This window comes from Peromyscus maniculatus, chromosome 19 (genome assembly GCF_049852395.1).
Source record: "Peromyscus maniculatus bairdii isolate BWxNUB_F1_BW_parent chromosome 19, HU_Pman_BW_mat_3.1, whole genome shotgun sequence".
NCBI classification, from domain to species: Eukaryota; Metazoa; Chordata; class Mammalia; order Rodentia; family Cricetidae; genus Peromyscus; species Peromyscus maniculatus.
Window position 1 is genome coordinate 21,130,652 of NC_134870.1, and position 22,582 is coordinate 21,153,233.

At 36.6% G+C, this 22,582-nt stretch overlaps 1 protein-coding gene across 6 annotated transcripts in view; it reads right to left on the reverse strand.

Moving 5' to 3' along the window:
* Window positions 1-22,582, reverse strand: part of Rit2 (Ras like without CAAX 2) — a 327,715-nt gene that overhangs the window by 211,619 nt on the left and 93,514 nt on the right. For 3 of the 6 annotated variants that reach the window (XM_042264077.2, XM_042264078.2, XM_006971412.4), the window contains one exon: window positions 17,246-17,319. The exons of 1 other annotated variant lie outside the window; for it this stretch is intronic. In XM_042264077.2, coding sequence (XP_042120011.1) covers window positions 17,246-17,319 — 74 coding nt within the window. The remainder of the gene's footprint in view (window positions 1-17,245; window positions 17,320-22,582) is intronic. 2 more of the 6 variants (XM_042264076.2, XM_042264079.2) reach the window with 1 other exon arrangement.

Below are 22,582 nucleotides of genomic sequence, written 5' to 3' on the forward strand. Positions count from 1 at the left end.
AGATAGTAGTAGAAAAAAATGGAATGTAGGCTTTTTTTTCCAATGAAAGAAATTGACACCTGTTCCTTCACCTGGAAGGCTAGAGTGGATATTGTTTAATAACCTGTAATATTTTACTATTCTGTGAAGCCAGACCTTGCCTAAATTCCCCAGACTCTTAAGCATTATTTCTCAGTCAATAGAACCCATTCTTGTGGAAGAGGTTACAGGCGCTTTGCAAGGGAGTTTCAATGTAGACATGCCTTAAGCTTTGTTGTGAAAATTGTCATGAGAAATTTTTTTCCCAGAGTTTTATTGTGTTTAAATATGTAAAAAAAATAAACCGCTTGGGGACAGACTCCAGAAGTTTGAACCAGCACTGGCTAAACAGGGGTTTCTTCTTAGTTTACACAGATCATTTTCCTGCCAGTCATGACCCTTGCAGGGACCCCCACACCATACATTGGTCCTGCTTCCTCTGAAGCCTTCCTCCTACCTTTGTTTCTAGGGAAACCCTAGTCTACAGGAGAATAGAGTGATGACTGTTGTTACCTTCTTTGGTTTATTTTTCCATTATTATCTCCAACATTTTATATATTTCTAAGATATTTTTCCTTAGTCTTATATTTCTAAAACCATAAATTACTATATTAATTACCATTCATACCATCCTGAATACATTATTTCTCCTTCTCAGTTTAGTACTTAAATTAGTAAAGCAATACATTTCATTTGGTTTAATACCTATTGTGTTTTTAGAATCCCAAAATATTTTGTGCCAGGCAAAGTATTTTATATGGAGGTCTGGGAGGCCAGAAAGACACATCCTGTTGCTATGTTAGATACAAAGGATGCATGACATCTTATTTTAACATTGGGCTGATCAATGGTTAAGATCATTTTAAATAATTTTACTTAAAGATTATTTAACCAGATAAGCAATGGTTAGATTATTTTAAAAGTCGGAGGAGTGGAATTGTTCAAGCTGCATAAACAGAGAGCCCACAAGACCTGAAGCCATCAGTTGAAGCTGTTCAAGGCTACTATTACTATTTCAGCTGGAAACCCTAGTGAATGCAGGAGAGCAGGTGGAGAATGCAAATATTCCCATCCCATGTCAGCTGGGGCGGGGTGGGGGTGAATAGGAGGGCAAGGTGGCACTTTGAGGCAGGAAGTCAATGGTGTCCTGACCTCTTTCACTATGTGAAAGATGCCCTACTCCACTTCCATGGCAAACAAGTGTGCTACAGAGTAACACTTGGAAATCAGGGCCAGTGAATGCTATCCTCTCACCCTCTCTAATATCCTGGCTGTCCAGAGTGAAACCACAGACCAGTGAGGGAGGACAGACAGGTCAGGCTCTCAGCTTTAGATGCTCTAGAACAACTAGTCTTGTGACAATTTTATTTTTTTTTATTTTTTATTTATGTATTTATGTATTTATGTATTTATGTATTTATTTATTTATTTATTTATTTATTTATTTATTTATTTATTTATTTTTCAAGACAGGGTTTCTCTGTGTAGCTTTGCGCCTTTTCTGGGACTCACTTGGTAGTCCAGGCTGGCCTCGAACTCACAGAGATCCGCCTGCCTCTGCCTCCCGAGTGCTGGGATTAAAGGCGTGCGCCACCACTGCCCGGCAACAATTTTAATTCTAACACTTTAATTATTGAGATGTCAGTCAAAAAAACTGAAAGCCATCGTGTTAAACTGTGTAAGAATCTCTTAGTATGTTCACAGAGTTGCACAGTAGTCATCACTGAACCCAGAGATTTTCATAACCCAGGCCTGCTCCTTCTCTCCAGTCCCTCTCTGTTGGGTTCCTGGAAACTACTGCTCACTTACTATCTCTACGGATTTTCTAACATTCATACAAACAGAGTGAAACAACGAGGCCTTCTTTTGTATCCAGCTTCTTTCATTAACCATAATGTTTTAAGGGTTCATTAGTACAAGCTCCTTCAAAGCTCCCCAGACAATTTGAACATATAGCTAAAATTGTGACCACTGCAAGAAGATGGGTTGGCTCCTAAATTCAAACGGAAGCATGCAGGGTATAGGCATTAGATTTGCTTTGGATTTTTAAACAATCCTTAATATCCAAGGAGAATTAGTGTTCTCTGTCTCTCTGTGTGTGTGTCTGTCTCATCATATCTCTCTCTCTCTCTCTCTCTCTCTCTCTCTCTCTCTCTCTCTCTCTCTCTCTCTCTCTCTCTCTCTCTCTTCCCACTACTCCACCACAAGAGCAGTGTTAATTTCTACCAGTATCCTCACATCCCCACTAGAGAACACTGATAGCTGTAAGAAATAGGTCAGAGGCCTAATAATCCAGCCAAGCCTGGCTCAGCGCCACAGAGATCACCAGTTAGTCCTTTTGCTCGATGTGCTCCTGGATGCTAAGATTTGGATGAATTTTTGATTGCCTGAGCATGAGGAGGGTACATTTGCAGCACCCACAGACTCTTTTTACAATGGACAAAGGTTAGAGATAAATGAAATACGTGCTTGAAATTAACAAGAGAAATGCACTGTGGTCAGAATGTCTGTTTTAATTATTCCAAGGCACTGCACCATCAACTGGCAGTAGGCAGCAGTCTCCTGGAGGAGGGTTGGCTTGTACTTGCTGTTATCTGGATTATTACTCTCCTGGAACCTAGCACAGGAAATAACCCCAAAAGCTCATATGTCCTTACTGCCTCGCAGTTTGTAAGACAGACTTTTGGGGTCAGAGATGAAAGACTTGCACGAAGGTGAATGAGTCACACATTGCAGTAAAATCCTAGGTTCTCTTAAGGTGCTAAGAGAGGCAAGTGGAACAGGACTGTATTCTACTGCAAATGTGGAAACAGGTTCAGCTTAGAAAATCAGTAATGAGCTATGTGAGAAAACGTTTACTGATGATTCAGGTAAAAAGCTCATTGGTGTCTGAGCTGTCCTATTGCTAGGACTATTTAGGGACAATTAAAAAAAACAGATTTGGCCTTATGCTGTTATCACTTAGAAAGCTGAATAGTTTCAAATGATATATATGTTGAATGCTCTATATCATTTAAGATATACAAATGTATATTTATCCCCCAATCTCTGGTGGTAAGTCAACCTGGCCCCTTTTTAAAATAAGTCTGCCAAATAAAGCTATATTTTTGCATAATACATCCATAATGCATTTTTCAAACTTTAAAGTTTTGGTATCATCAAAGTGGAGCAAAAAATTTAAGACACTTGTGAAGCTATGAGAGTTCAGAGCTTACAGATTTTTAAATGTCAAATTTTTACACTGCTTTGCCAACCCTTATTTCAACAACAATTTCAAATGTGAGGGAAGCTGAGACTTATTGTAAATGTTCCGTTTTAAAACACTCGACTTAGTTTAAGTATTGACTTTTTTCCCTCAGAGTATGTTATCAGTGTACTAAGTTAATTTGGATAATTAAAAATTATAGACAAAATATGAAACTGGTTGGAGAAAAATGTAGCTGGCAAGCATTCAGGAGAGAGCTGAATATGGGTAGTGCAATAAAGTTTTCCTAGCATTTAGTGGATTAGGCATATTGATCATTATTATTTTGAGAGGGAATGAAGGTCGCTGATTATCATGGTAGATGAAGTAAAGAGAAAGTTGCCAGAAAGCTCCTACTATAATCAGGAACAAGAACAGAATGAAGTATTATTTCACAATCAAGCCAAAAAACAGCCTTTAAAAATGGGCTTCGTACACACTATTTTAAGATCAGTAATCTGACAGTTGTGAGTTCTAGATGTCGGACACTGAACAGCAGAATTTAGACTATTCTGTCGGACTTGGGTTTTGCTTTTATCTGATTATAGCCCTTTGGTTTTTCCTCATCGAATAAGAAATTATAAAATTTATTTTGGAATTTAGAGAAGCCCCCACAGTTAAGAGATATTAGAATCTTAAAGAGATCTTGAACTTTTAAGTGTTTAAAAAAACGCTAAAGACAGTGGAACTTTAAAAACTGTACTATGTTTTATTTTGTGAAATTAACATGAATGAGATCTTAAAGACAGGAAATGAAAAGAATATGGCCTAATGTAATGTTTTGGTGTGTCGAAGTTGACAAGGGGAACAATATGATAGTTTTCATCAAATCGATACAAGCCTGGACATACATGGGAAAAGGACATCTTACCCAAGAAATTACCTCCATCAAATTGCCCTGTGGATATGTCTGTGGGACATTTTCTTGTTTTCTGATGGATGTGAGCAGTCCCAACCTACTGTATGTAGGTGGTATCCTCTCTAGGCAGGTTAACTTGGGCTATATAGGAAAAGGAGCTGATCTAGCTGGTGGTTAGCTAGAAGCTTCATCCCTCCTGACTAACATTCATGATACCTGAAGGTATTCTGCACACTATTGAGGAGAAAGGTAATCATTAATATCACCAAGCTACAAACCCTGTGACCTCTAACATCGGCCTGCCTTCAGGATATACTGGGAAAATATAAGATTTATTTTATGCTTATGTTATATGAATAACTTTATGATTGGCTTTAAAACCTACACCATAATATAGAACCCATACCTGACCCTGGTAAAGTGACCAAGATCCCGAGACTAGATAGGTCATGGGACTAAGAGAAAAACTACTACTACTATTATTCTGCTAAAGGAACATAGCAATAAAGTAACTCACGACATATTGCTATACCCATAGATCAGTGCATTGTTCATTCCACATCAAAGAAGCTTCTTCTTGCAGGAGAAAATAGGAATTAACAAAGAGAAAAACAATCATACAATGTGCAGAGAGTGACAGATTAATTTAGAGTACTCAGTCCTTAAATGTGATGTCTTCATCAAAGCCCTCCTCTCAAGGCTCAGGAGTCTTGCAGAAGAGGGGGCAGATATTGTAAGAGGCAGATGTGATAGACTAGTACAAGGAAACAGTATCTTCCAGACACACATGAATCCACAGAGACTGTGGCAGAATGCAGAAGGCCTGCATGGGTTCAAGCCAGAATGCCTCCCAGCACTGAGAGGGGGAAGTGGACAAGATGTCCCACCACTAACCAAGAAACTATTTGCAATTGACCCACTGGCAAGGGAAAATCAATTTTCTTAATGGAGTGTCACCGGGTTTATCAATCACACTTCAAGGCAGGCCACACTCAGGAATAGGTAGGCAAAAAAAAAATAAAGAAAGAAAGAAAGAAAAAGAATTCAATGATGTTTTTATGGACTTTATGTTTCATTTTGTTTTGACATTCTTTGTCTTATTGGTCTCTTACCTATTTATTTTTATTTTCATTAGGGGTATGTTTCTTGCTTTTTTTGTTTTAGTTTTTTGACAGAGAAGAGTGAAAGAGGAGGAGAAGGATAGAAATAACATAAAATTGGGTGCCTAGAGATGTGGGAGGATCTGGGAGAACTTGAAGGGAGGTGAACATGATCAAAACTGTAAAAAATAATAATAATAATAATAATAATAATAAATATAGAATTCCTCTCTGATCTAATAATTCCACTTCTAATTATACCCTCAAATTGAAAGTGGGGTCTCAGATAAATATATCTACAAATATATTCATATTAACATTATTCCACATATCTAAAATACAAAGTGATAGACAGAAAATAAAAAGAAAGAAAAGACAAAAAAAAATGAGGTGATCAAGCCACGAAGAGCAAACCAGTAAGTGGCATTTATCCATGGTTTCTGCTTCACTTCCTGCTGCCAGGTTCCTGTCTTGAATTCCTGCCCTGGCTTTCCTTGATGATTGACTAGAATCTGTAAATAAACCTTTTCTCTCTCCATTGTTTTCAGTCAGTATATTTTCTCAAAGAAACAGAAACCAAACTATGACAAGCAATTTCAAAATGACTAAAATTTTGCATTGTCTTTCTTTTTCTCAAAGATTTGTAAATATATGGTCAGAAATATAAAAGTTGTTGCCAGAAGTCTGGGTTTGGAAATGATTGTCCGGTAAGGTTAGTCTGCTTATTGTGGGACATAATTAACTCAGATTCAGTGAAGAGATGGAATGTGTCTGATAAGATTACAGCCATGCTGAGAACTCTACCATGACCATGAGAACCACTCTTCTGTGCTGGCTCTTGAGACCACCCCACGCTTCCTGATGATGACTTGCAACCACGGGCATCTCCGGTCTATAATCACAGCGCAGGATCAAGAGAGCAGTAGACAGAATGCCTGAGTCAAACGGAGGCAGCATCAGTGTTGAGGCCCAACTCATTGATCTATGAGGACCTGAGACCATTAGGAGATCTGATTCTGAAGTTAATTTTTTTTAACGTATTTCCCCTAAGATACCAGGTGATTAGTACTTGGACTAGCTTTTTTTATACCATTTCCAGAGCCACACAGTATAAGAAGTGATATCTACTGCAGTATATACATTTACCACCAGAATTATTAATATGGATAACTTGGCATTTTGACATTGCTTGAAAGAGAAGCCTACAAAGTCTCCTATCCGAGCGGAGAGATGAGATATATTTATATAGTACTGTCCTTATAACTCACGGAATTATTTCAGTCCTATTGGCTTCTTGTAGTTCAATGTGAGGTAACCTTAATCTGGCTCATTGGGTTACTTTTTCCATTAAACCATCTCAACTATCTTGCCTATTTTGTTCTCCACAACTCGGCATCACTCCTGTGACACTGCAAATATGATGATACAGGAGTGAGAACCCAAGTAGCTATAATAACAGACTCTGTCTTTCTGACATATAAAACCTATCTGAAATACAATTCAATTCTTCTACCAGGAAAGCACTTTGGGCTTTCTGAGAATAGAAGCTTGATTTGAAGGCAAAGCTGGGTATCTACAAAGGGAAATAGTAGTACTTTGCATTTTGTCCTAATGTAAACTTCCCTGAATCACAAAAGAAAATTAGAAATACAAAAATAAGCAAGCCATAAATGGGAGGGGAAATCATTTTAAATGGTTTTAAAACTATTTTCCTTCTGGAAAGTACTCAGTTTATAGCTCCATTAAAATATTACTGCTATAAGTACGTTTCAATTTTCCATTAGATATTTTATCTTCCATTTGAAACACGAATTTATTTAGGATGAGAGAGCAGTAGTCAGGATAATGAGCTAGAAGATTCTAGATAACTGCCAGAGCTACTCACAGAGGTAGTACTTTCAGAAAATGAAAGCATATTTATTTTAGGGTCTTTCAGAAACAGACAGCTTTGCTTCAAAGTGGAAGGCAAGGTACAGAGTTCTGGCTCAGCAGCTTGACAGGTGAGCAACTGGCTTTAGATTTCTTGGTAATATCAAATATACTTATTAGCCTGGCAGGTGGACTTCTTATTTAGCTTCAAACGGTCACTGTAACGTGGTCCCCCTATCCCTGAGAATCACTTTTATATGAGATATTCATTATCATTTCTGTCTGCATTCAGAATTCAGAGGATTCTGGTACACAGCTAAATTAACACATTCTCCAGAAGAGCCTCACACAGAGGCTCCTCATCAAGTCCTATTGATCAGAAGAAAGACCCTACATGTTTATAAGACATTTAATTGCTCTGGGGTAATACACTTTCCAACTTTTTTTGGTCCATTTGTTTCCAGTTTCTCACTAGTGTTAAAACTAGAATGCTATTTATTGGTAGCTGGTTCCACAAATCTCACAAGCTCTTTGAATGAGATCGTTTTAGGAGTCTGCTGCCTAGTCGCAAAATTGATTTCTAATGGAGAAATTTGGATTGCAAATTTTTTTACTTCAAGTACAGTGCTGAGGGTCTTTGAGGATTCCTAGCAATAAGAATAGTTTTAATAGAACATCAGTGTCTGGAAGGTTGCCCTCATCACACCACCCCCCACCACACATACACACACAAAATCTTGGCTATAGTATTTTTTCTACCATCAACTGAACAACCACATAATTAAGAAATATCATAAAATATCTAACAAGACAACAGACACAGACATAAAAGAAGACATACTCTTTCTCTTAAAAATTAATTTTACAAAGAAAACCAGTGGTCTTATTTAACCTTAAAAAAATGTTAGCTATAAAGCATGTGGAATGTTAATTATTTTTCAGGCTTCTATTTGCACTGATATTTCACCCTGGGCTCCTTCCCAGCAGACCAAACTGGAACAGCATGACTTCTGCTCTGAAATATAAAATTACCCTGAATTCTAAAATACACCAGTTTTTAAAATAAAAAAAAAATGCCAAACAAATTAGTCAATCAGAAGGAACTTCATTTACCTAAGATACCATGAATTAGACCATGCAAGAAGTCATGCTAAAATCACTAACCATCTTTCTATCTGCTACTTCTGCATGCCTCAGTTTTGTTTTGGTTTTGGTTTTTCTGCCTTTAAAATCAGGCTCAGTTCTTTGGAACAATCATTCTATTTTTACAGAATGGGGCATTCCTCAATTCTAAATCACAAATAAAAAATTTTTAAAAAATCTTTAAATTAAATTTACTATAATTTTACCTCAAACTCAAGGACTGTGGTATTTTCCTTGGGGGTTTTCGGCTTCATCCTTCTTATGCAACTTGAGGTGTATGTCATTCCAAACAAATTAATGTCATTATTTCTGGATTACTTTATGTGGTGATACGATTTCTATTGCTTTGTTAAAATATCTTAGGTTCTATATTGAATTTTTAAGGAACTTACTTAGGTTATAGTATTTGAAATCTAAGGATAGGGCACTGACACTCACTGGCTATATCACAGCAAAGAGATGGTAGAAGGTGCAAGAGCAGGAGAGATGAGAGGATGAGACACAAGCCAGAGACCAAGAAGGTCCATTTGTGACTGGGTCATAGCAAAGTTCTCTCAGAATTACAATCCTGATAAAGCAGCATGAACATCCTCTGAGGTCATGGCCTTCCAAGGCTAAGGCTCCACCTTTTAAACATCCCTGCCTCTTCCCATTGGCACTTTTCTATTGACCAAATTTCTACCCCTGAAACTTTACGGACTCAGGCTGTATTAGAACACAGAACCAGCCATGATAGTGGTGTAAAACGCAGAAACATTGTCTAGAAAGTATCATAGAGCTTCTCCTTAACATCTTGTTTAGGCTTAAGAATCCAATGTTCCATTTGCCTTCCTCTGAATCTTTCTTGACTCCTTGATGCCTCCCATATACACATAAAACTCCAAACACATCCTGACTCTTTATCATGCTAGATTTCTCTAAGAATAAATAATTAATTTTTAACATAATATTGTTGCTATATTACAAAGGACATGAGTAGAGCCCCTGATATTATCCTTCTTTGTTAGCATTTTGTTTAAGAAAAATAAAAGTTATTATTCTTAAAACATTATTGAGAACTACCTTTACAATACATTGGTAGCATTTTATCTTAACTATCCAATATATACTCTTTCTACTAAAAGGTCAAAAATTTCTTGAATACCAGAGACATTTGAAAACATATGTGTTTGTTGCATCTTTTAGAATTGTCCAGAGAACATGGTCATTTTCCACTTCAAAATACCTCATTGCAGAAGTAATACATAAAGTAGTATGGAGAATGACAACATGATAGAACATAAAATGCATAAATAACATTCACTCCAAATAAGACATTTTGGATGAAGCAAAAATAATAGTAACGATAAATATTTTATGTAATGCTATAGAACCCATTTCCATCAGATATGATACGAAAACAAGCCATGTGACCCATATGTGCCACTCAGTTTACTTACTTACTCCTATTTATGTTGCTCCTGCATAAAATAATCGCTGAGGTTACTTGCGTTATGTGATAAACCAATAGTTCTTGATAATTCAAACATTTATATAGATGTCAAATAGAATATAATTTGTTTAGATAGTACAATCACATTCCCAATTCATCAATATGTAGACAATGCTTAACATGTTAGAATTGCAAAAAAAAATCTCCAAATGCTTAAAATCCTTTCAGAAAAATACCTACCATAAATGAAATAACAAAAAAGAGTGGCATGGTGGTAAAAAATGTTACAATAATATTACTTTTTGAGATTTACTATTCTTCATGTTTGGTCCCTTGTTCTCACAACATTCTGTATTGGTTTCTAACTAAATATTTTCATGACAATGCTGATACTGAAAAAGCAAAACACAAATTTTAAGACTTTCCATGTACAGATATGCCAGCACTATTCATTTGAGGGAAGATTGCTTTCAGAGGAGGTAAACAGATACATTCCCACAGGACTCCAGGCACAGCTTATGAATGAAGAGTGAAGATCTCCCCTCCCTGTCAGTTAGAAGCCACCAGGTTTGGGTTAAGCCACTTCTGAGTTATAATATATTTGTAAACTGAGATGTCTAAATATGTGGTCTCTAAGGCATCTTCATTCTGGTACTCACAGTTATAGCCATTTACATGAATATTAAACTCAGAAATATTTCTATATTGCCTAAAGTGTTTGTGTAAGAACCTTCCTCAATGACAGTTCTATGCACAGTGCCCCAACACTAACTACTGAACACAGTTTGACATTACCCTCCACAGTAGAATACTGAAGTGATCACATCATGTTAGTTGCTACCCAGAGTCTGAGACATGAATTATGGGTGAATTATGAAAGAAATTCTAATTATCAGACATTTCTATGGAAAGTATGCTTTAAAGAGTTTTGACAGGGGCTGGATAGGTTGCTCAGCTGATGAAGAGCTTGCTTAGTTCCCACGAGACCTTGAGCTCAATCCCCAGTATACACACAAATAAAATCTTAGTTATCATTTTACTTAAGATTTTATGCAAACTATAAATCATGTTTTTTAATTTTGCAAGTTTAATGTTGAAAATTGTCAAATATCGGCTAAGATGATCGTGATAAATACATAAATTTTAATGTTTTGCATATTGCACAACCAAATAACTCATATTTAAATCAGTATTTCAATGAAATTAAGTATAAGAGAAAGGTAAAGAGATGATAAGATTAAAATATGCAATGAAATATTTCTTTCCTCAATTTTGAGTCTAATTCCTTCTTAACATACAAAAATAAAAGTGTTAGTTCTTCAAGGCCAAGAACTTCAGGGTTTTTACTTATTTCTAATCTCAATATGCAAAAATCTAATGTTGCAAATATATTAGAGCCCAAATAATCACATTAAGAAGGCATACTGCTCAAAAAAAAGCACAGCCATTTTTCAGATCTTCTGTAGTTAACACTGTAGGTGATTTTATCCCTGAATAAAAAAATGTTTACTTTTAAAAAGCACTTTAAAAGTGATTAACATGTAATTTTTTTAATTATACACTTTTTACCTCCTATCACAGGTCATGTAAATCTTGACTATGTTTTTGAAAGGTTTTTTTAATTAATTAAATTTATTCATTTATTTTACATCCCAGCCACAGTTTTCCCTCCCTCCTCTCCTCCCATCCCCTCCCCCCACCTCCCCACAAGCTCCCACCCCAACCCCTCAATCCACTCCTGCTCTGTTTTTGTTCAGAAAGGGGCCACTCCCCCGCCATGAGTATCAACAAAGCATGGCATAACAAGTTGAGGTAGGACTAATCCCCTCCCCTTGTATTAAGGCTGGGCAAGGCAGCCCAGTATGAGGAATAGATTCCTAAAAGCCAGCCAAAACATAAGGGACAGCCCTTGCTTCCACTGCTAGGAGTCCCACAAGTAGACCAAGCTTGTCTGTCACAGATATGCAGAAGGCCTAGGTCGGTTCCACACAGGCTCCCGGGCTGTAGTTCCAAATTCTATGAGCTCCTATGAGCCCAGGTTAGTTGCTTCTGTGGGTTCCCTTGTGATGACCTTGCAATATCATTTATGAATTTCATTATTGCATGTGGCCAACTGTAGAAATACAAGCATTTAAAACACATTGTTACACTATTAAACAATTTAATGTTTTTAGTTTGTTTTCTTTTTTTTCTAGTGTGGTTGGGATTTAACTCAGGATGCAAGAGAAGATAGGCAAGGACTCTACCATCGAGCTATTCAAGCTACTAATTGGGGGGAGGGGCACTTAGTCTTATATTTAAAAGTTACCTTCTCTTGCCTAAACTTAAATCATCAAACTTTTTAAATTAAGAAACCCACTGCTGAAATGTTGGGATCTGAAAGTCCTAATTAAGTGGAAAAGAATCCAGGAATCAGCACATCCCACATGGCTCTGACGGCATCCACTCAGACTAAAAAGCTACCTCTGTCCTTGTTAGGAGAGTACTTAAATTCCCAAAAGTCTACCATCTTGTGCTTTGTGGTAAGATGTAGAACTCAGTAAGAACGATCAACATACAAGAAGAGCTGACTGAAGGGTTAGGTATACCTGCCCTGACCTCAGGACATGGCCTTAATTATCTAAGGGGATATCATGGTCATCTCAGAACTTTATGTCCACTTTGGGGCACTTCTAGCTCAAATTCCATTTACCAATCTCGAAAGAATCCACAACAATTTGTAGAGTTATATGATTTCTCAGGGAAAAGGCCGTGCCCTGCAGCCTCTCTGTGAGGATTAGCCACAAACACACAAAGTTAAAAGTTGGAGCCTAACTGGCAATTAAAACTTTAATAGAAGAATTAGGCACCAATCAAGCCAGCAGTAATTCAGAAAATTACAGAGCCTTAAATCTGGACGACACCTCAGAGATCCAGTCTAGTTCTCTCGTTTCAGAGTGGTAAATTGGATTCACATTGGCTAGAGGCCTTCTCTGACTACAGAGCTGGTTAAGGGTAAACCAGATAAGTCTGCGTATGCTTCCACTGTACAGTGATAGAGCCCTTCCAGTAGCCAAGTGTGTGGTCATTTCCAAGTCTTCTTTCATATTAATAGTTTCAGTTACTGGGTATAATAGCATATTAATAAAGGTAAAGGTATCAAAGGTATTAGAGAACTATTTCCATTATTTCTTATAAGGATAAACATGATTCAAGAAATTTATAGTTAAGTTAAACTTCACATATTTAATTAGACTTTCCTTTGAAACCATGTGTGTCTCTCCTGTTTTTGACTGAAACATTGTAGGAATTTCAGAAAGCCTATTAGCGAGACTTGTATAAATCCACCATAGTCTTGCTCACAACTGGCTACCTTTTTTGAGATGGCATCCCCACTGCTCCAAACCTCGGGGTGTTTGAGGACAGACACCCCTTTTATTACCTCCTGCATTTTTTGTTCTTTGTTTAGGAAGTTCTTGGTACTCACTATGATATTGCATAAAAAGGGTAAAATAAAAAGAATTGGTGTGGTTGTCTGAGTCTGAAGTGGCCTTCAAATCAGTGCACAACTTTCACAAAGCACATATCCTCCTTGGCCTTCAAACAGCACATTTACAAAATATGTAATTTTTTTTTCAAGAGATGCACCTACAGCCCATATAAAGCTATAGACAAGAATGTTTTAATTTGTGGCTAGAAAACCCCTTCTAGTCATTATAGTTGTCTATTGACTGGCTGCTTTTGGAAATATAATTCCTAAAAAAGGGAGAAGTTAAATATACATTTCATGAGCATTTATAGGAGAATTGAGCATTGAAATACTAATTCAAACTCTGGAAGGACAGGTTAAAAGTCCTCCTTAATTTGAGATGTGGTGATGCCCCCACTGTAGTGGATACCTGTTCCACCTATGACCTTGAAGTGCCAGCCTCTGGATCGTGGCCTCGGGGCGACCCTTAAGACCTGAGAGGCAGGTACTCTGCTCTCTTCTCTCCCTTGTGGGCTTGGATGATGTGGACTGACTCAGGGGGCAGGAGCAGCATGGGGCAGGACCTCGGCCTTCCAGAACCCTTCGATGATTTGCCTATTCTGTTTAGTGAGATGTCTCTTCTAATTTATGTCCTAATAAATTCCTTATAATTCTTAAGCAGACTCCCTTGGATTTCTCACTATACCCCACTTTCCTCCATAAAATTTCCATGGAGTTTCCAGGCTACCTGTACAGCCTAAGAGGAGGAGCAGGGCATTCTATGCCCAAGCATGGCATTTCAGAAATTGCCAAAACTACAGAAATAGAATAGTTTGTTTGGCCTTCTTTTGCCTACTCTTTTATTAAAACGTATTTTACTGCACTTACTTATTCATTTATTCGGGGGAGGGGGGAGTAGCGTGTGCTGTGGCAGACACTTTGGGGTCAGAAGATAACTTGCAGGAAGCAGTTTTCTTTGCACCATGAGGGTTCTTCTGCACTTTTGCCTGATGAGCCATCTCACTGACCCAGCCCAGTCACTGGAAGACCTATACATGGCACATATCCTGCCTAACTACAGAAGAAAGAAATGTGGCCAGGAGAGGCCAGAAGGAACATAAGCAAGCAGGCCTAGTTCCTTTACCTCTGTTTAATTTCTGCTCTCTTTGTGCCCAAGCATTTTTGGCACAGCTGTCCATTTGTCAACAAATCTAAGCTTAAGAATTCAATGTTTCCCTGAATATGCAGATATATCTTCTTTCTGTGAAGATTTTATGTACATAATACCCGGGTTAATTAAATATGTTAAACCTCTTTTGATAGTTTGTGTATTCTGTCATAGTGTCCTCCATAAGGCTTGCAACAGGTGGAAAAGGAATTGTCCTTTTGTCTCCTCTATAGACATGAATACAAAATAGGCTGGGTGTGGCCGTTAATGTTGCCTCTAAGAGGACGGCCACTTCACTTGTTTGCATGCCATGATACTCGAATTCCAGGTGATAACATTAACAACAGCTTTTCTATCCCTCTTCTAGGTTTATTGTACAATTAATAAATTTCCACAAACATGGAAATTAACGTTATAAAAATCAAACAATGCATCATTATTAATACTTCAGTAGTGTTCTCACATGTCCCCTACAGAGATATAATTTCTGTTAAATCAGCTGCAAAGACCACCTCCTGTGTGAGCAGGTTTGATAATAGTGTAAAAGCTAACATATCACCATCTGCTTACCTTTATGTATTCCTGACTATGTTTGGCTACAGTTAATACCTGGTTTGACAAGTAAGTAATGGTGTATAAATTTAACACCCTCATCTATTAAATTGTATACTCCCAGGTTTCTCAGCATTATCACAAAGTTTCAGATTTATGTTTCGTTGCTCAACATTTTTTCCATGGATTGGTACTATTCTCTATCTCCATCTATACTTAACAAAACATACTCCATTAATGTGTTGTTCTGATCAGATGCATAATAGCAGCATATAGCAAAGCATGAAGCAATAATGTTATGATTTTCTAGTTCACAAGTTTGTGTAGCAATGAGAACAGATCTGCATGAAGCCAGATCTGATTGACAATGCTCATAGGTTTAGGTCTACTCCCTGGTTACTTCTTTTCTGTAGACCAGAGGCCATCGAAAACTTGCTCTTCTCTTGGGGAAACAGCAGACCACCCCTACAAACTCCACAGATGAACTGATCCTCCAGTAAAACAGTATCATCTATGGGTACATAACCAAGTCTATGACCAGTGGAGAAGAGAAACAACCTTTTCATTCAACGAATGAAGGATTTGCATTCCATAAAACATTTTTATGGAAATTTTTAATTATGTCATGTCGGTTTATCAAGGTAACTGTTTCAGTGGTTAAAGATTATTATAATTAAAAATGTCTCATTTCTTTATTTAGCCTACTCTATTTTTCTCAAATTAGGCTTTCAGTTCTCCTGGAAATTATTATATTTTGTCCTACATAAAAATGTTCTTTTGAATAATTGAGAGAAATTTCCACTTTAATGTCCCCAAAGTCTTTAGAAATTTCCCCATTAGTTCATCGTCCAAAGTTCCTAGAAACAAATGAGTTTGTTAGCATACAATTCATAATACAGAAATTGATTGTCAATTCTAGTGAATTACTCACTATCAACACCCTAATTTCTGCAGTCATTCATAAGTAGCTACACGTAAGAGATGAAAAATTAAACTTGTTTTAATTTTTTTTTTGATGCTGGGATCAAACATAGCTCTATAACTCCTACATTTAAGTTTTAAATCTTTAAGTTAAAAAACAATAATAGAAGGAAAACAATCGTGTCCATAACGGAGTTTAAACCCTAATGATTTCTGTTGTAATCCAGAATTTTTACCATTTTATAAGGTTCTCTTTAAATTTGGCTCACCATTTGGCCTTAATATGAGAATTAGAATTTTAAAGATGCTTGCTTCTTTTTACTACTACAGAATGTCGTTTTTTTTTTTTTTTTAAGCTAAAGTTGCTTTGAAATGAACTATCTTCCCCCTGATGTTGTTACGAGGTTTACTCAATTTTCCCTTTTGCGCATGTGTGGAGGGGGAAGCATGGACTTGCACTCTAGACAAGTGCTGCTTCTCTCCCGCCTTATCTCTTCCTTCTCAGCAAATACAGTGAGCCTTGCTTCTACTTAATATGCCGCTGGTGGTTGCTGCCTGTTCCAGCACAAGCAGATATATTTCCATTCATTGTGATTTCTTACCTAATTTTTCAGTTTTTTTTTTATATTTTGCATGCCACATCACATTAAAAACTTTTTTGTAGTCTTCCCTCATTACTCTGCTTATTGCACTTGGCACTTAATACACAGGTTTGTTTTAACAATCATCTAAAGACTGTGAACTTAAACAAAGCATCCACCCTCCTACACAGCAAGAACTTTGACATGCACATCTGTGACGCATTTCTTCACATTTCTTCTCATAATTATTCTAGAATGCTTTTATTCTCTTTACTTTGTTCATTTTTTATTTTTTGAGAATTATATACATTAGCGCACTGCATTTACATAATTTACACTCCTCCCTCTCCTGCTTCTAAATAGAATTTCTACATTTGAGTAAGAATAATAAGCTATTTATTCTTAAACGTGTTTTAATTTTTTTTTTTTTTTTTTTTGGTGCTGGGATCAAACATAGCTCTACAACTCCTACATTTAAGTTTTACATCTTTGAGTTCAAAAACAATAATAGAAGGAAAACAATTGTGTCCATAATGGAGTTTAAATTATTCAATTAATTATTTATTCAATTAATACTTAGACTACCAAGGGGAGTTTTAAATATGACTCACCTTTTCAAATCAATTAGTTTTCATCTTCATTTGCAAATTTATTCTCCTGTTTGAAGTGTTAAAGCTATCTATTTTATGGTCAGTGTGCATAAAGTTAAACATGAAATTACCTGAGACTGGTCAGATCTATTAAACATATCAACTAAACAACAATTAAAGAAAAAGAAGCTATGAATCTGAGAGAGAGTTGGAGAAGATTATATGGGAGGAGATGAAGGGAGAAAAAGGGAAATGATGTAACTATATTGTACTTCCAAAATAGAACAAGTATTATTTAAAACAAAACAAACATCGTCTACCTGACCGGCGGTGTCCAAGATGTCTAAGTAAGCAGGCTCGTTGTCAATCCTCACCTGGGTTTTGTAAGCATCTTCTGAAAAACATAGGAAAAAGTTTTGTTTATGTGTTTTCCACAGAAAAGCCATGGTTGAATTTGAAATTTTGAAAAAAGATGCTCTAAGTTACTGATACATTGTTTAAATAATGTATGAAGAAAGCAAAGAATATAACAGGGTTGATAGTGAAATCTATAACTGTCTTAGAATAAAACACAAGTAATGCTGGTTGTAGTGACATACAGAGGCAGGTGGGTCTCTGTGAGTTTGAGTCCTATCTGATCTATGTCAGAAGTGACAGGCCAGCCAGAGCTAGAGAGATGCTCAGTGGCTAAGAGCATTTGTTCTTCTAGAAGACTTACATTATTTTTTCCAGCACCCTCATGATGGCTCACAACTATCTGTAACTACAATTCCAGGGGATCTGATGCCCTCTTCTGACCTCTGTAAGCATCAGGCACACATATGGTGCACATATACACATGCAAGCAAAACATTCTACACATAAAAATAAAATAAATATATCTAACCAAATAAACAAAAAGCAAAAGCCACATGGAAAAGCATCATGACATGGTATTTGGCAATTAATTCTTGCATGTTACCATAAGCACAGGCCACAAAATTATAAAAACCTTTGAATTTCTGATATTCACACCTGAAGAGATCACTTTGATATTTCCTTAGAGAAGGAAGGCAGAAAAGTACCACATTTTCAGTACAGGAAATACTGAGTATGTATGTCTATGGATCATTGAATAAAGATAACGAACATGTTTGCCTGGTTCTGAAGCCCTGGACAGGCCTATGAATGTCTTTCTTTATTTACGTCCATGGTTGTTCTTATGATGCTTAGCCCACCACTACATACTGTAGGCTGTTTAAGTGTTAACAGTAGGTTAATGTCATCTGTCAGTTCCTGGATCTTGAGCTCATGGATTCCCAAAATTTTAGTATGCCTTGTTCACTCTTTATATTATAAAGAAGGCACTGACAGATCCATTGTCAAAAAATTATTTAAAGCATCACTTCTGAGACACCAATAATTATCATGCTGCTGTTTTTAAGCCACAACTGGACAAACGAATTATTTTTAAATATCTTCATTAAGAAAATAGTAATGATCAATCATAGAAGTTTTGTTTTGTTTTGTTTTTTGTTTGTTTTTTTCTGATCTGCAGTGCTGGGAACCTCTTACAAATTATAAGCCTGTTTGCTCAGGTAGATAGGAAGACATGTATGCACATGTGCACACACATGAGATGTGCAAAGACATAGAAGAATACAGACAGAATGACAGAACCCACATCACAATCAATATTGCACAATCATAGGAATTTTTAGTTTTTTATCCTATTACTCTTTTTTTCAGCCACTGATTTCTCTTTATAAAAAGAGTATCTGTGGGATCACTGCTTTTTTTTAATTTGGAGGGTACATAGGGTTATTTTTCAGTTTCCTAACAGAGAAATAGTTACTCTGAGTGAGGATCACAAGTGAGCCCCAGACTGATTGCTTGTTTATTTAAACTTGAAGGCCTGGAAAGCAGCCTGCAGAGGTTGGGGTACTGAGTAACCAAGGCTGGGGAGCTCTGTGTGATCATCTGATGCTGTGACAAGCCAGCACCTGGGACACACATTAAATAGAAGCCTCTTTCGAGATCAGAAAACCTCTTCAGAAAGAATAGATGTGAACCAGCTGGAAACTAAAGTCAGACCGTGGAGCCACGACTTTTTTCTCTGTTTTTTCAGACATACCCATCCATGTATACATTCTAGTACAGGAAATCTGGGTCACCTTCCTGGCCTGAATAGAAGCTAGTCCCTTTCATTTCCTCTCCATAAACAACCTTTTTTTTTTCAGTTCCCATTCATCCACTCCCTTTGAGGCTACCCATGCAGAAACGGACTGTCAGAAACACTCCGTTGAATGCATATAACCACTTTCCTGAATTTCAACCATCTGCCTATAGTGCCTACCCTGAAGTGAGCTCATTTATCTTCCCCAGCAAAAGGCTAAATGTACACAAAGCTCCTTCAGGAAGAAATGATCACAGCCACATGCTACACTCTTTAAACAGAAAAGCACAATAGGACTGCATTCATGGAGGCACCTACCATCTTAAAATTCATCTCAAAATGCTGGTATTTAACATGAGACCAGAATATCTGTTCTTCACTCTGCTTCTACAGCAGAATTTTATAAACTAAAATAGTAAGAGTTTATATGAAAGCTTTTAATCTATCACACTATATGTATGCTGTGTTGGTCAGCCTTGTTTGTAAGTGTAGAAAACTGTACATAAAGAGCAAGACATCTTTTATGCTTCAGCAGAGGAGCACATGCAATAGTGTATCAGAAACAAAGAAGCACAACTCACGTTCAAGGCACACTATGCTGCACATTTTTAGCCAAATTATATGAAACTTAAATCATGTCTGCTATTTCTGCTTGTACATATATAAATGCATATTTACCAAGCAGAATATCATACAGGATTAACAGGAAATATTTTCAATAATCATCAAATATATTTTTGGCCAGTTTAAAATGCATGCAACATTCTGGAAAATAGACCTTTTAATTCTTTCCCAGAAAAAAATGAATATTTATTTAAGTAACTTAAAAATATTTTAGTTGTAAATATTGAAGCCTCTTAAAGCCATAAAATATGTCATTGAGAAGTTATTATTGAATTTTTGCTACATGATTTTAACATATTATAATACTTGAATAATTCTTTCATGATTTATTGCTCAAACCAAATATATTGTTGATAATATTTCACTGAAACTGTTTTTCTATACATTTGAGCCTGTGTATGTCTCCAAGATAGCAATTGTTGAACCAATATTTTTAAAAGGCAATGATTCAACTAAGGTATTTTGGGGCCTTTCTTGAAGGAATTCTTACATAAATCTTATCTGTTGTACATATAAGGGCATTTGTGTACATATGCATCTCTTGTGAACATACACATATGTTTATGTATGTATATATATATGTATATATACATAGAGAGAGAGGGTAGAAGTACTTGGAAATGGACAGTACTAACTCTTCTGTCTTGATTAAACCCAGAAGATACAACATGGGTAAAAATCTGCATTTGCATCAATTTGCTCATCAACAATGAATTCAGGGCACATCTGAGTATGTAGTGTGCACTCCATACTCTGATGGGTACAATGTCTACAATATTGAAAAGTCATCAGTTGTGTTTACTCCCATGGAGTTTATAATTTGAGGGGAATGCATGAAAAGAATCAGGCAATCACAGTATACCTTGATAAGTGTTCTGTCTCAAACTCTTAGAAGTAAATTTATTTAGCCAGAAAGCAATGAGCGAGCACTCCTAGGATTCACTGTTGATCTTTATTAGTCCTCAGAGGCTTCACACAGAAAACAGAAAAGAAGGCTGAGGTCTCAGGAGGAGATAAAATTATTTAAACTCTGATGTAACCCCCCTCATGATCATAAACATTCAGTGGAATATCCAGAATATTTAAGGTTACTGTCTGTAAGAAGGGTTTTGAAAGCAAGCTCAGTTTTATTTATAGAATAAATCAGGTCAAAAAAGGAAAACCTTTCTCCACACTGAACAGGCTGAGGCAGTAGTGTCATGAAGGTCTGAACCCTGGGCTCTCACAGGAACTGGATTGTTTTCCCAGGTTGTAACAGTGAAGATGGAACCTAGTTTGTTTAGATCTGTGAGGATTATATTTGAGGTGCACACCAGTTAAAATGTCTTCCTAAACAGAAAAAAGCGATGGGTTCTTGTGGGGGAAATTGGCAACACCCAGCTCTACCTGCTGCTAGCGTGATGATGTCCTGCTGATGATAAGGAAAGTCAGATGCCAAAATAGTAGCCTGCCACATACCCGAGGGTCTGCCAACAGCCTTCAGTAGATGGCAGGTTTGACATCGTGCTGCTGTCTTGGATCTGTGTTTGACACTAACATCTAGCTCCACGTGCTAGTACTGTCCACTGAGACTTAAGGACTCTGCCAGGAAACAGGAATATGCAGAAGTCTACTAGTGGGTAATATCATTCTGAGCCAAGTTTTCTCTCACCAAAGCCAAGATGAAACTATTAATCTTTGCAAAAGCTATCTTTCAGAGGTTCTATCAGACAGAAAGAGCTTAAATACAGATTATTTCTTCATAATTTTTTTCATAGAAACAAAGACCAATTTTATAGTCAGTCTCAAAGACCTGCAGACTCTTCACCTTGGTCTGATGGACACACATGGTTACAAAATTCCTGAGAATGAGATTGCAAGCTATGTTATGGTATAAGCTATGTAGAACAACAAAGGTTCATATTCGAATATGGAAAGCACTTAGACAAACCTCTAAAAAGAAGAAAACTTCCCCAGGAAAAACTAAGCACGACATTGAGTGATTTATTTTCTTTGTTAAGGTGGGGACTGTTGTACTTGTGGATGTTTGTATATGTGTTTATTTTCTATCATGATTCATATTATAATAGTGTAGACATCATAACATTTCTTTTTATTCATTATATTATTTAATTCTTTTTTTGCATCATGACAAATCATTGTTACCTCCCTTACTCAAAAAAATCAGTTATATAATTTGCCCAATTAACAAAATTTGTAAATATAGAATTTATCTATAATATAGAATTTACATATAGAATATGTGTTTATATACATATATTATGTATTTATATACATACATATAGATTTTGAATTGAGAAGTCATATATAAGAATTTACAAGATATAGATACATCATACCATATGAAGAAAGCTATTATTTATTCATCGTATTTTTGTCCAGTTTCTCTGCCAGTTCAATTTCACATACTGATAATTTCTTGGTATTTATTATTTGTACTAACTAAGTGATTTTTCTGACAGTGCTAATGAATATGGTCTGTGGGGATAGAATATGGAATGACTTCAAAGATCCTTTATGTCCCCAAATATTTTTCCACTGGTGTGGCATCCCCCAAAGTCCAGCCTGGTGCTTAATTCCTTCTAAGATAAGCAATTTAATTTCCAATAAAGTTACAAGTGAGATAAAATATTAATACATTATTAACCATAAACACCTTATCCCAAGATTACCTTTGCACAAGATTAGCTGTCAGGAGAGCAAGTAGAAAGCAGCTTGAGGAAATGATCAACCGGGGTGAGAGAAGTGGATGGGAAAGGCCAGAAGTTACTGCAGCCTTGGATGCAGAAGCAGTAGAGTAGTCAGTGAATAAAAAAGATGCAGGGGGTACATGGTCACCAAGACCTGAGAGGATTCAGTGTGGGAGCAGCATCCTGAA